At 40.8% G+C, this 15262-nt stretch overlaps 1 protein-coding gene across 1 annotated transcript in view; it reads left to right on the top strand.

The window, feature by feature from the left end:
- Positions 1-6364: 6364 nt before the first annotated feature.
- LOC132979228 (voltage-dependent R-type calcium channel subunit alpha-1E-like) overlaps positions 6365-15262 on the top strand; it is a 61278-nt gene continuing 52380 nt past the window's right edge. The window contains exons 1-2 of the mRNA XM_061044846.1: positions 6365-6805; positions 11676-11939. Coding sequence (XP_060900829.1) covers positions 6390-6805; positions 11676-11939 — 680 coding nt within the window. The 5' untranslated portion in view covers positions 6365-6389. The remainder of the gene's footprint in view (positions 6806-11675; positions 11940-15262) is intronic.

Here is a 15262-nt window from a genome sequence, read left to right as displayed (position 1 = left end):
TTTGTGGTTAGCTAGCTTTGGTTAATAAATAGAGGGGACACGTTCATGCTAGAATGCCTGTTTGGGGGTCAAATAGCATTCCTTCAAAGAGATTTTAACCATGAATGACTAAATAACAAAAAGCATACAGTGGTCCTTTATGCACTAATGCAAACTTTTAATTCAGCACTTTTAATTCACTAAAAATGTAAAATAATTCACCTGCTGTGTTACAAAATGAGCTACAGTACAAATGACTCTAAGTCCAGTCTAGTCTACATTATTAGGTTCAAGGAGTTGACTCTAAATATTGATGCAGTACCTGTTGAATTCTGTAAAGATTTGTTGATTTCATTCTTGTACATAGTCGCTTGCAGTGAAACATTTTTGTGCACTCAATTTTGGATTTATTCTCAAATCCTGTTATGTCCTTTGCATTTTAGAAAATGAAAATAAATTGACTCTTGGTGATTAAAATGTCTTTTTGCAGATGTTTGACATTTTAGACAGAGCGATCATGGAGACAAAGTTGTCCACTCTTTTTCATTTACATATGTAGCCCTTAAATTGACTTAGAGTTGGGCCTATCACATTCTGTAAGACAATTCTTTTCATCATTTTGTTAAATATTTATACCAGAAATGACCAAAAAAGCTAAAATCCTGTTTTAAGTTGTAGTGTTATCCATTGAAGTAGAACTGAAAACTTCACACCAAGTCAGAAAGACACTCAGACAAACTAAAGGTAAAAGTCAACAACTCCAAAGTCCATTGAAAATACTTTTCCCTTTCTCTTTCTCTTAGCGTAGTATTTCTCCTGTTGTCTGGTGTCAAGGTAAAGCTAGCTCTCCATACTCGTCTAAAGACTCCACTTTAGTTGCCTTGGCTGTTCTGCAGAATAATTAACATCAATATGAGTTAAAGAGAGATTCATTTAACTTGCACCTCACCTCTGCAGCCGTTAATACCTCTCATAGATGGATAAAGACTTGTCTCAGTACTCTTGAGTCTACAGATTATTAATAAATCTGACCTTGGAACACCTTTAGATTGAAATAGAAGCCACAGCATAACAGCAAGCAGGAGTCTGTAAAATGTGAACCAGCAAGCATACAAAGCGAGCCTGATGTTTGCCCTCAGGGGAGTCTCTCATGCCAGACCACATTTGATTTTCCAACCATTTACTACCAACTGTCTCATACCCCAAACAGCATGCTCATCCCCCTACACATACACATTCACCTGGTGGTTTAATGTCCGTTTTTGTCTTTTCATGGCAGCCGTTTCTCTGCTTTGCATCTCCTCTTCATGCATCCACTTGGCCATGTGCCTAGAGGATAAGATGGCAATTATTTCCGCACTGAGATGATTCTGCTAGATTACATAAATCCATATTGAATTCAAACAATATGGGAAGAGTGCATCAGAAAAAAATAATCAGTGTTCTCTTTGTTATAAAATGTTCAGAGACATGTAGGACACTAACAGCTAGAGATACTGCAGAGATAACTAAACGTTTCCTCAGGTCAGCAGTAACTAGACTGTATCCGTCCACAAAACAGACAAAGTTCAGGGGACTTTGTGTGATGACATCTAAGTAAGACTAAGATACGGACATTTAGACAGAAATACTGAACGCGAAACGTGCGTGGATTTGAAGTCTTAATTGACTTCTCAGTGTAGGTGGCTACAGATGGTTTCTGCACTGTGCTCAGTCCCTCTGCTTGTATTGAGCTAAGGGAATAACGGGATTGCTTAAGATGAACACGGCCGACCTTTTAATTAAGTACATGGAACATCGTGGCTCTGTATTAATCACAGAGAACACTTTTTTTCTCTCCTTGGCTCTTCAGCTCTCTGTCTACAGCAGCCTATTGACAGCAGTTTTTATCTATTTAATGGATCCATCTTTTGGCTAAAATATAACAAATTGGCCAACTCTCATTGTCCGAGTAGTTTTATACGGCCCCATGTCCATGTGCACTCTTTGTTGTCTTGTGGAGGTGTATGTAGTGTTAGTTTAGTCTGTGTTGTCTCATATTTGTCTTTGTTGTTCTATGGAGCATCATAGTCCTGGAGGAACATTTCTTACATGTATTAAGTATATACACGTTTGATACTTCTTTAGTATATCTTTTTTTTTATTGGCTAGCATAAATGTCCTATTACTGTCTCAACAGTAAGTGCTAATGAGCAACTTATAAAGTTATCTTTTCTTAACCTGCTCCAGCATCTTATTTTAGGAATTAATTTGTACGTTTGTTTCCTCCATATACCGTACATGTATGCAGCACCCATCCCCCTCTGTATCTGTGGTGTGGGTGGGGGAATCCCTCCCTCACTCTCCTGGCTCCTGCATCCCTTCTAATCATGCACACCTACTGAACCTGCTCCCCTGCTGTACATGTACTCATCAACCCAGCAGTTGATGAGTACATGTACAAGTCATCTGCCTGCCTTGTTGTTCGCCTGCCTGCTAACCCACCTGCCTGCTTGTCCTTGTGCCATTACAGCCATCCACCATTTCTGCCCTGTACTCCCAGCCATCCCACATCTGCCACTCAGTCAGGGGGCTTTTGTTCCTGTGATGCTGCGTGCGTTTCCTGTTCTTGTTGACCATGGCTAAATCGTCAGTAGAAACACAATGCGAACCTCATGAGCAGCCCCTTATTGGCCTCCAGAGCCATCCACCTGTGTAGCTAGAGACTGGATTGACCTTCAGAGCACCACCTGAGGTATCCTGTTCAGCGCCTGTTTGGCCCTTTATTCTTCAGCTTCCAGACCACTTTGCAGCTTGTCTCATCCTCTTTCTATTCCGGCGGTTGTTTTTTTTTACTATCCTTCCTCTATACTCTTTTCTCTCATAATAAACTTCCTTTGACCTAGAGCTTCATGAGTGTGCTTCTTATAGCATTTGGGTCAACTTGCAAAACTGAGATAAAAAAAGATCTTTTGATAATTTACGAAATCATTCAAAGACATCAACATTTAACTTTTACCCTTCCCACTTTCCTTCAATAGATAAAATTGCTGAACAGGTGCTTTTTACATTGACAGAATTCAACAAAATAGCTCAGGTATGTAACTTCAAAATGATTTCAGTATTTGTACTTTATATCTATATTAAGTTTTGTTCCTTTGTCCTTGTTCTCCAGTTAAATTAGAATATTGTTTTCATATTATAAACATTTTAAGATCGCATGACCTCCAACATGATGTACAGCCTATGCAAAAGTATTTAAATCTAACAACACATATATAAGCTATTGAAAAAAAATAAGAGGAGCCATTCCGCATGGCCAGGTTTTTTATACATTTTAAATATTGTCGCAAACACAACTTATACTGTGACTGTGAGTTAGATATGAGGTAGAAATTCAACTATTAAAGTGTTTGTCAACATATGCACTTTCTGTGTAAAGGAAAGATGAAAAGTTAGTCTTTGAGATAATAAAAAAATCATCATGCTTATCCCAATAAAGAGACTAAAATTCAGAATTAGGAGATTATGAGATAATTCTCATGTGACTTTTTATCTCATATGTTCAAATTTTGAGTTTGTGTCTTATAATTACTCACAAGTTCGGCCTTATATCTTATTGTTTTACATATTTAATATCATAAATGTGCCTTTGTATCTTTTAATCATGACCTATATCATGTTTCAAAGTCATACATTGGCCTTTAAGCGCACAATTTGAACTTTAATTATAATTCAGAATTTTTCTCTAATTGTATTTATATCATTATCATGACTTAGCACACGGATATTTTAATATCAAAGTTTAATCTTTTTTTCTTTAATCAGCAGAAATTAGCTACTTAGCCTATAACTTATAATGACTATTATTACTTATAATTCTCTGATGTCATCACAGTGGCTGATTCACTGAACCTGCCGAGTGTCAGGTATGTGGCTTTAGTCCACCATCTAGTGGTAAATACACTGGACTCCATTAGTTCAAATCACAGCACACCACTGTAACAAATGAACGGACCTGTTGCATTTCAAAGCCTGTATATTTCTGCACAGGTAAATCAGCAGCAGCAGCCGTTGAGGATTCAATTAACTCTTCCGATGAAGTTTGAAGGACATCAGCCATTCATGGTGACCTACTTAAAGTGACTCATATCACCGCAGCCTGCCATGGAATATGATTGGGATTATTTCCATGCCTGCTCGCTCTTGTCCCCATGCCTGTTTACGTTCATGTGAGCCACACTCCCCTGGCTGCAAGCCACCCCGCGGTATTTATAGCCAAACAGCGGCAACCAGCACCCAAGGAATCCTCGCGAATTTCTCCTCGAACCTCTAAACTTGGACTGAGTGAGAGGGAGAGAGGGGCTGGTTTAAGGATCCACACCTGAACGAGACTCAATGACGATGAAGGAGCGCACGGACCCTCAAGGTAAAGCTGTCAAATGTATTAATCATTCCATCAGCTAATTGAAATCTTTTTTTTCTTTCTGTTTCCTGACGCGCCCGCTGCAATAATCCACAATCTGTGGTGAACATCTTTAGCATTTTGTTAATCTAGTTGTACTTGTGACTGCTTCTCCTTGGCTTTTTGTCATGTTTTATCTGTTTGTGCGATAAATACTTTAACTCTACAAAAGGGAGGAAACAGCATCCTAATGAGAGTTACCTGCTGAAAGGCTAGTTTATGTATTTCCTGAACGATGGCAGACCTGCAGCTAATGCTTGTTGTTCCCGCAGGCTTTACAATGGCTAAATTAATTAAAGCCATGAGCTTATATTCTAATTTAAAATGGGGGAGCATCATAAGTGTCTCAACTTTAACGGATTATGCAGATAGCCTACAGTATAGACACCCCTTGGTAAGTATGGTCTGTAGTTTAAATGCTGTAAGCTTAATGCTGAGCTTCTCTGCTATGCAACCTTATCAATGCTGCCTTTAATGATTTACTTGCTAACCTTATGTCATGCATTCACCCTGCATATCATCCCCCACTCCTTTTCTTGCATCTCCTTGGTACATGTGCCTTGACATTTAATTTCCCACACAGTTCTGTGTGCAAAACTGGCAGACAGAGAAAAAAAACACAAGACATCACCTGTCTTTTTGAACTTGCATGGCTGTGGTTAAAATCAGAGGCATCCCAGCCATCAGCAGTGTAAATGTGTGCGCTGACCTTGTAGCCTCTCCAGGCTTTCAGACAAACGCTGCGCTGGGTTTGAGGCCAGAGCTCAACTCAAAGCGTGTCCAGTTCATGTCTGAGGAGCCCTGCTGCTGATGAGTGAGTCACTTTGCCTTTTGCTTCAGCTCTCCCACACTCAGTCATCGTCCTTTTAGCTCCAGCTTAGTGGAATCAGCCTTGTTTCGTCTGGCTCTCTCCGACTGGCTCACTTCAAACTTGCTGTTTTTCAGCCTTGACACCTCATCTCATCACATATTTGTCTGTTTCAGCGTACACACGTACACGCTTAGCTGGACAAGCAATAACAACAGTGCAATGGTTTAACATAGTAGTTTTCTGGAAACGACTCATGAGGCAAGACAAAAGCAAAAAAGTCCAGGCTGTGGTCAGTGCTTTTTAGAAACAGAAAAATCTCACCTCTCTGAATGTGTCATCACTGCTTTTTTTACGAGAACCACTTTCTGTGCAGTCTTATCCTGCTCACCAGTACAATTACAATTTCTATTTTGGAATGGCTGCTGGTTCAGAGCTTTTGTTCTCCCAGCCTTATGCACAGCTAGCAATTAAGATCCAACTGAATTTCAGGTGATCATGTAGATCACATAGATCACATGGATTGTCTGCTGTTCAGAAGTAAAATACAGTTATTCTTTAAATACATCAATTTCCCTTAGTATATATTACTGATCCATATTTAACAGACTCTCTCTGGCATAGAAAATGCTATGTCTACACTCATGAAAATGTCATTTGTTTTTCAGGTGTCCAAAAGTATTGGACAAATAGAAATTTTGACATGTCAGTGGAGCTTGTTAAAAAGCAAATGGATCACCAAAGTTGTAGGAATTTATATCTTGGATGCCATGAAAGACTGAACTAAACGTTATTCTTATCAGTCCAGAAGATGTTAAGATATTTCACAGATGTGATATATTTTTAACTGAGGATTCATCCCTATAGGGACCATGAATACACTTACCATGTTCTTGAAAATACATGAACTATTTGTTGAGACATTTCATTGTGGTTCAAAGTGGTAAACTACCTCCATTGTGCTCCCTGGAGCCATGATGCCTTTGTTGCTAAAAATAGACAAACAGATCGACAGGCAAGATGTGAAAGATGTACAATTTCTCCAAGCAGTGTTTCATGAATGCATGTTACATGTACCATCTTTCCTCATTTTTCTGAGTCTCTTCTGTTTTTTTCATAGCATTATGGTGAAACCTCCAACTCCAACCCTCTGTAAAGATGCACACCAGTTCAGACCAGTCCCTAACCCGCTCCCTCACACCAAACCTCCACTTTCCATCCAGCTGTGGTCCAAGTGGACAGGCGCATGTCCAGTCCTCCCTGTCCCTCCCCGAGCCTGAGGCCTGGAGGAAGCCCAGCCCCGCTGCCCGTCATGGCCTGGCACAAGGAGCCCGCTCCTGCTCACTGCAGGTCCCTAACGCCTCCTCGGAGTACCTGGGGCTGCCCCCTCGAGCAGCCAGCTTTGACGTGCCCTGTTGTCAGGATGAGGTCTCGTCAGATCAGGGTTCAGGGTCTCTGAGTCCGCATGGTGGGCTGCGGCGGAGAGGGGGATTGGTGGAGCAGAAGGACATCATCATGGCTCACCAGGCTCACAAAATCCAGAGCACACCGCAAGCCCGCAGGAAGGAGTGGGAGTAAGTATGAAAGACAGTCTAAGGCAAAGGAGCCCTCTTTAAATATAGGTGTAAAGATGATAAATCTCCATGGAGGAGGATAAAGTGCCACTGATATGGGCACACATAGTTTTTATGCACTATAACTTCTAACCACTATAACCTGTTGATCCTCTTTGGTGGGATGTCAATGCAAAGAAACAGTGAACATCCATTCGTGTTTGTTTTAAAAATTAATCAAGTCGCACAGCTTTGGAGTGATCTAAATGATTTTTGACTTCAGTGAAATCTGAGAAAAGGATGTGGAGATGTTTTTAGATTTATTTATTTGAGGTAGTGATGGGGATATGGCCCATAACGTCACTGTTTTATTCCATCTTTCGATTCGTATCCACCTTGTTTAAGCCACAGAACGCTGTGATTTTTTTTTTTTATTAAAGCAAAAAGGGTTAAATAAATTGAACTTACATGAAGTAGACAAAAGATTCAGTTCAAATACTTTCCTCAGAAGCTAGTGGAGAAAAACAGAGAGCCCAAGGGAGAGTGAATATTAGATTTGCATTCTTTATGTGGCCAGAAAAATGACTTCAAAATGATTGCAAAAGTTGTTCGGCTTCTGCTGAAAGTGTAAATAACCTTCCATTCTCAGAGGTGTTCAAATTAAAGTTAAAGGATGTCAGGCTTGAAGTCTTTGAGCCCCCTATTGGTCAAACCATGGAAAGCATCTTCAAGGGGAAATGCAAGGTAACCTAAGGAGTTTGATGGAAAAAAATAGAGGTAGTTAAGTTTCTTTTACTTCTAACCCAAAACATTGTTTGTATCCTTGGGGTTACTAAAATTGTTCAATGTATTTCCCTTCCTCACAAAGCATCAGGAGAATGTGAAACATGCCCTGTTTACATCCATCTTTCAGACTGCTACATTTCACATTTCTACTTTTCAAGTTCTCATACTTCACACTTTTCCACTGGCATCTATTGTCATTGACAGAACAATGTGTAACTATTGGAGGAACAGTGTGCACGTGCATCCTTGTTCATGGGACCCACTCCAAACCCCTCTTAAAAACACTGTTCTGCTAATGGTCAAAGGACTCTACAATACTGAAAACATGGAAGTTCAAGAGTTTAAAATCATTAACCATTGTTGTAAAAAGTACAACACTTGTCATTGTTGTGTTGTTGCTTAGCTACAAAGCTCTTATTACAAAAGGTGCCCCATAGTGGCAACACATATGCTGAATTCTTTGTTTTCAGCATTATTATTGTTCCACCAATGAATAAAAAAATTGGTTCCCATCTGCTTTCATCAGCTGATGTGATGTTTTTTTTGTTTTTTTGTTCTTTTAAGGTCTGTGTAACAGTATTGTCCGCAGTATAATGTAATCAGATCCTACATAGCGTTATTAACGGTGTAGCTGAGGGTGCTTGCTGGTGAACTTTTAAACTCATGGAGCCACATCGCTCTGATTATCAGCCTCCCACCACTCAAGCATGGAGTGGTACTCGATCAGCCTAACCCCAACCCACTAACAAACTCCATCCCTCCTCCTTCTCCATCCTCTGATTTCTCTTTACTTACCTCCACCACCCACTCCACATCCGCTTTGTACTGTCTTTCTCTTTCCTGCTCCATCATTGATTACATCTTTCCTAACATTTATTGGCACAATAAGAGCACAGGAAGTGCGTCTGTTTTTCTTCATATTTCATATTTAGAGTGTTGACTGCATTGGTACCCCTAACATAGACATATCAAATGTTCAATGAGGAAATGTAAAACAAAAGCTGATACAGCCCTTCTCTAAATGCATTGTGGTTATTTGTCCATTAGGGGATGCTAGGGAATCAAAGTAGGAGAGCAGCAGGGAGGCAGTACAGGATCTAATAGGAGCTAAATTGTACAGCTTTACCGACATTGTTGGCTTTTCCAGCCCAGATACATAACAAAGACACTAATGATACTTTCTAAAATCATAGTATTGCATTTAAGACCACTTCCAAACTAATGAGTGATATCAAAATTAAGAGTAATATGACTCTTTAGAGATAGACACTTAATTCTCAGAACTTTTGGGGCTCCACTGATAAATTTGCAACATGTTTACATTATAATTTCTCAATCTGAATTTATGTTAAACTGCTCTAAAACAACCACCACACTGTAAATATGATTTAAGGTAGACTCACGCCAATCTGTTGTGATATACACTAAGCAGCATTTATTGGCTGATTGGCCGAATCAAACTGACATAATTCAGTACTAGAAGTGTCTGTTGCTAGGAAACAGAGAGAAAAATAAAATGCTAGCTCTTGTCAGTGTTGGATGAAAACCTGTCTGCAATTATATAAATGCTCTTCAGAGTTCTGCCACAAAGTAAGTCCATTAGCGTTTAAACGCTCAGTGCTTGTCACCTGCAGTATCGCTTCAGCTGTCTTCGCCCATATTTCTCAAGACTATGGACATAAAACTGTGAATGTTCGTCTCTCGTGGGAAGACGTTAAAGTAGACTACCCTTCAATCTGCAAAGTCTAATCATTTCTTCTTTTCTATGATTTTTTTGTTTTTGTTTGTTTTGTTAGGCCCGAGCAAATAGATACACGCTTTTCTGCAGTTTAGACGGCTATTTTTAGGAGCCTTTGAGTAGGCTGTGCTCAAGAGCCGAACAAAAAGCAGACTCCATGTGGTCAATCTATACAGTGTAGTTGATCATCAGTGTAGAGACGGGGCTGTGCTGTAGTGTGTCAGCCTCCGGAAGACGTCCAATGACCTTGATCGAAAGTGTGCGTCTCTATTTGTGCTCCTGTTGCTGTGTGTTGGGAGAACCAGGTTTCTGTAGGAAGAGGTTGCTGTATTGTGCAACATGGCTTTTGTTGGCAGAAATGAAAAGAACGGAGCAGGAATTCAAGAGAGCTATGTCGCTATGGAAACAACAGCAAAGAGAGCACTGCAGACAGAGATAGAAAGAGGGAGATATTCGCTGTTTGCAGAGATGGACAAATATTGTAGTTGGTTGACATACAGTATACAAAGTTTTATTATTTTCTAATGAACTTACAAATACTTAAAGATAGAGATATTTTAGCAGATACTTTATGTGCATTTACAGTCATCAAACAGTCATTCTGCCTTTTTTATGCTCTGCACTCGATAGGTCAGTGCTCTCCTGCTTTGCATGACGCCTGCCTGCTTCATGCAGATGAGGGAGAGGAGGGAACAGAGACACGTCTGAGTTTTTGGAGCTCAATTAGGGACTTATTCATAGATCCTGTTAAATCAATGTTCTTTTCCCTCTCCCCCCCCCCTAGATCTTGCCTTGTTTGCCAAGCATACATTTGCCAGTCTCTCTTGGCTTGCTCTTCACCCCCCTACCACCCGACCTCCTGTCTGCACACTTTGATACCTGCACTGTTATATTTCATGTCAGAATTTCAAGTGGAAAGAGTCTGCTTTTAGTTTTAATTGCCATAATTGAGGCAGCATCAAATAAGCCCCCCCGATTGAATAATCTGATGTGTGTGGGGGCTGAAGTGGTCATCTTGAAGAAACAGTGGGGAAGGGAGCAGAGCAGCAGATGGAGCGAGAGAGCCCAGTTGCCTAATGAGGTCTCACTTATGGCACTGAGTGCGAAAAAGACCCTGCTTCTCTTCTCCTCTCCCTCAGAAAGGGAGCAGCCCTAAGATCTATTTCATGCTCTATTTTTACTCCAATATTAGCACAGTGGCCTACTTTTAAATGTTTTAATAGTCTGTCTCCATTAATGAAAATATGACAATGCTGTCTGATTGTCTGGTATTGGAAGCATTTCAATGAGGGGGGGAAATGAGTCAAACCTGTTCTATAAATCAACTTTAATGTTCAATTATCCTCATCTGCCCACTTGTTGCCTTTTTTTTCTGTGCATTGTCCTCCTAGTATTGGTGTTAAATGTGTTTTCACACCTATTCCTCTTGCTGCTGCACCCACTAACATCTTTACATAATTGTTTTGGAGCCACATACCCACACATCCTGCTGTATATAGGCTCCCGTTTTTGTTAGGCAAATATTTTTTTGTTCGTCCTTAGCAAACTCTAATTGCTATGGTAACAAAATACATGTACCTCCTCTCCGCCGGCTTTCATTCAGATGGATTTGGAGATCGCCATCATGAAATATAACTGTAGGAGGAGGGGACTCATGCGCTCCTGGCAGCGTGATAATTTCCCAGCAGGTGAAAGGATGGAGAGATCCCTCTGATCTAGCGATTCGAGATGATCTATAGCAACGTTTAAGACGGACTTAGACAATAACCCCGAGAGTAGATTTTTAAAATCTGGTTCAAAACGCGTTATATGGGCTTCCTTTTCGCACGAGATTTTCCCCTTTTTTTTGTCAAGTTTTTTTCGGCTCGAAGAAGATGCGTAAAGTTTGCCAAGACTTATCTCGGATGTCTCCAGCTGGTTTTCGCAGAGTGATCTTCGACTTTTCAGATCAAGTCGTGCTTGGATGTTGATTGAAAACTGCAAGATTTAAACTTGGTGGATCCTTCCCTACCCCTCTTCTGCTTGACTTTAGAGACGCGGGCACAGTAAAAGTTGTTTAGAGCTGTTTTGCAACGCGCCGTTAAACAGATGGGATAACGGAGATGTTGTGGTTTTGCAGTCGTCGTTAAGTTAATGGATGTTTTTTTTGCCCCTAACATAAGAGCCATTTGAATGATAAAATCCAGTTTTCTTTTCGGATATGAAGTGAAATAATCTGCAGCTTTCGAGGAGATTTTTGGCGCTCAAAAAGCTGTCACAGGATTGAAGGTGTCTTCTCTTTTACTTATAGCTCCGCTTCACATTTTTCTTTAGTCGAATTCGTTCTGTATTGAAAGTCTAAGCCTGGGTCTCCTTATCTTTTTGTAGAATGGCTCGGTTTGGAGACGAGTCCGCTCCCACCACGGTGGACTCCGGGGATGGGGACGTGGAGCACGGCGGGGACTCGCAGGACGCGGTTGCGGCGGGACTGACTGCCTCTATGAAACAAGCGAAGGCGCAGCGGGCCCGGACCATGGCTCTGTACAACCCCGTCCCCCACCGGCAGAACTGCCTCACCATCAACAGGTCGCTCTTCATATTCGCAGAGGACAACATCATTAGGAAATACGCACGGAGAATCATTGAGTGGCCATATCCTTCCAATACGCAACACCAGAGTTAAGTTTAAAGTTGTTTTCTGCTGTTGGCTTGACAGAAAATGCATGGTAGGTTGATGTAAGTTCAGCACCATGGAGAGCGATAAGCAGCACGAGAACAGCTGCAGCATGAGAATACAATTCCCATCCACCCCTGAATGACTGAAAAGTGCATTTTAAAAAGTGCTGTCTGTAAACTTCAGTCTCAATGGGGTCGGTGTGTTTTGCAAGATTTTAAAGGGAGGTGTCTCACATCTTTTATGTCTAGTGTTTGCCTGCAGAACAAACTCCATTCACACTAACTGTGTGTTGAGTCATATCGAAGAATGAGGCTCTTACATTCCTACAGCTGCACCTAACCTTCTCATAACTCTGCTAACTGTAACCTGCCCTGATTAGAGTCATCTGTGGGCTCCATGTGCTGGCAGCAAACACAAAGTTAGCATGTGGTGATCATTAGAAGCGGCTCTGCTCACTGTGGGGGTGGCATGTAGGCACATCTCTTGCTTGCCTTAGTGCTCATTGGAATATGAACCTGGCCATGAGTAGGTGTCGGTTCAAATCAAGCAGGCAGCGTTTCACTGCTTCCTGCTGCTGCATTGGCCAACACTTTGTTCTTCCCGAACTTCTGCAGATCTAACAAAGACTATCAGGGACGTTATCGTTTCTGCAGCGAACTCATGATGTGAACAAAGAGTGCCGGCAATGTACATGTCGATTTATATACAGGACAAACATAACAGTCCAATACTCTAATCTAGTTTTATTCACCATAATCATGTTAGGGGGGATTTTCCTGAAAAAGGAGTACATTTCAATATCATAACAATTGAAAAAAACATTACTCAGTTGCCATATCTGCCTACTGCTCCTCCTGTCTTACACCCCCTTCAGTGCAGCATGCCAGTCTCCCTCTGTTATCTAACCACAGGCTCTGTGTGCTGTGTGGGAGTGGGTCTAGTGGTCAAGACTAGCTGGCCACCGGCAGCTCTGTAATGTGACTGTCGGTATCACAGAGGCAGAGGTATGTGGGAGAGAGCTGGCCAGTAGTACTGTTGGTGTATCGTGGGCTGTAAAAGCAGCACATGTCAGAATATTGACTGGATGAGACCCAGATATTTGCGAATAGTGTCCAAGTGAAAATAGATTCATATGGATTCACAGCAGTGTTTTTCTTTTTCTTTGATGGTATGTTGCTGCATGAAAACATTGGGAGTGTTACAGTGGGACATCTATCAAAAGTTTACTGGGACTTTTATTTCACGCTGTAGGCCAAAGTCCCTGCACAATAGAGCAACGTTAAAGAAGCTATGGTTTATGAAAGTGTGCTGTAGTAATATGTTAAATCATTGACTTGATTGACAGAAAGTGCAACCTCTTTGACTATCCAATAGCAGCTTTGAGTAATTATTTAGGGTGAAAGGGCCACATTTTCTGAGGATCTGCTGCATCTCTTTGTTTAAAAGTGTAAGCAAGAGGAACACAATACATCTGAAGATGCATTTATGGACTCTGTAAGCAAGGATGGATGTTTTCAGCCGATTTGAGGATAGATTTATCTTGTAAGCAAGTGACAAATTAAGGGACTTAAGGGAAAGGTGAGCTGTACAGAGTTTGATTACCAGAGAGCCAGTGGGTTTTTTTTTTTTTCTCATACAAAATGGAGACCACCTGTAGCCTTCTGTAGTTATGTCATCCATCACAGTCCATTAACAACTGTCAGAGTTGCAGTAAGGACATAACTTTGAAGACATTAATGTAGGCTTGGTGTTTGCTGAGGATTGCACATTTCCGGAAACTTCAAATACTTAAGTCGTGCTGCGGCTTACTTCAAACGTAGACGTAATTAGAAAAGATCACTCAACCGAAGTGAACGAATCTGCAAGTGGTTATCTCTGAATTGTTCAAGATTCCAGCTTCTTGTTTGTGGTGATTTTTTTGTCTTCAGTGATTGTAAAGTGAGTCTTTACTGGTTTGGGCTGCTGGTCCGACTAAACATGCATCTTGAAGATGCCAGGCTTGGCCTTAGGACATTTAGTGAGCTATTTCCAACACATTTGTGCCACAACATTAATGTATTAAATGCTAGATGATATTGAAGCAGATGAAGCGATTTAAGCTGACAATTAATGTCAGTTGCAGTTTAGTTTAAAAGTTAATATACAAAACATTGACATTCAGAATATTACATATTAGAGAGGCTACTTGTAAATAAAAAGCCACTCACTGATATCACCATTTTACAAAGCTCTTCCTTATAGACCTTCAGTTTACTTTGGATTCCAGCATTATCATTCGTCTTCAGAGTGGCTCTTTAACGAAACACTGGCAGGATTAGCAGTACAGTTATTGACTGTTAGCACAGCATCGTAGCATTGCTAGTCTTTTTTCTTTAATCAGTCCATTTGAAAACACAGAACACAGTTTTCTGTTGGTTAACTCTGGGGTTATCCTCTTTCTTAATATCCCCCCCTCCTCTTAGAATCAATTGCATCATTCTAAATAAGTTCTGAGCGTAATATTTAAAGTCTATGGTTCTGAGGTGTCTGCATCCATCGCCATGACAATGAAATTATCTGGCTACAAGGACATGGGCTCCGTTTCAAATCCAACTACGCTAAAGAAGAATGAAAGGCGAATGCTGTCATTACATGTTTCCCATTTTATATAGAAAGCCACATAAGATCCATGCTTCTAGACATACTTTTTGTAGAATACAGAATTGAAGTGCACATGTACAGAAAGTTCTCATCGACTGCATACACAGTGAATGGGCCGTAGAAGCCCCGCTTATTCATCCGATTATTTCGATTTGATATCTCAAAACTGCCCTCCTACAGTGCAGAGAGACTTTAACATGTGCTGTGCAGTTTAGTGACGAGGCTATAGCTCCCCTTAACCCTGGTGTAAATTTGCCTAGTTAAAACCACTCTGTTACCCAATCCCATGTTTTAAGAGCTGATTCAAATGTTAAAAAAAGAAACAAGTTAATAGGTACTTAGAAAAATTAAAAGTATCTAAAAATATGCAGAGGTTTCAAAATGATGAACTGATGTAATGGTATAAAACATGCACTCTGGCTTCCATTGTAACAGGTAACTGGTAGTGACAGAGTGGGCGAGATTTATTAAGTATTTCCCACTTTAGCTATTTTCAACTGCTTTCACTGGCAACAATGTGGACTTGTCAATGTGAGTCAGTGTGGCTCCCTAAGGCCCCCATCACCGCTCTCCTCTGTGAGTCAGTGACCCCATTTCTGTCATGGCAGGAAAATTAATAACAAGAAGCAGCTGCCTCATGGGAACTGGGACCACTGAA

Source organism: Labrus mixtus, chromosome 8, assembly GCF_963584025.1.
Source record: "Labrus mixtus chromosome 8, fLabMix1.1, whole genome shotgun sequence".
Taxonomy (NCBI): Eukaryota; Metazoa; Chordata; class Actinopteri; order Labriformes; family Labridae; genus Labrus; species Labrus mixtus.
This window is presented reverse-complemented; position numbering and strand designations above follow the sequence as displayed.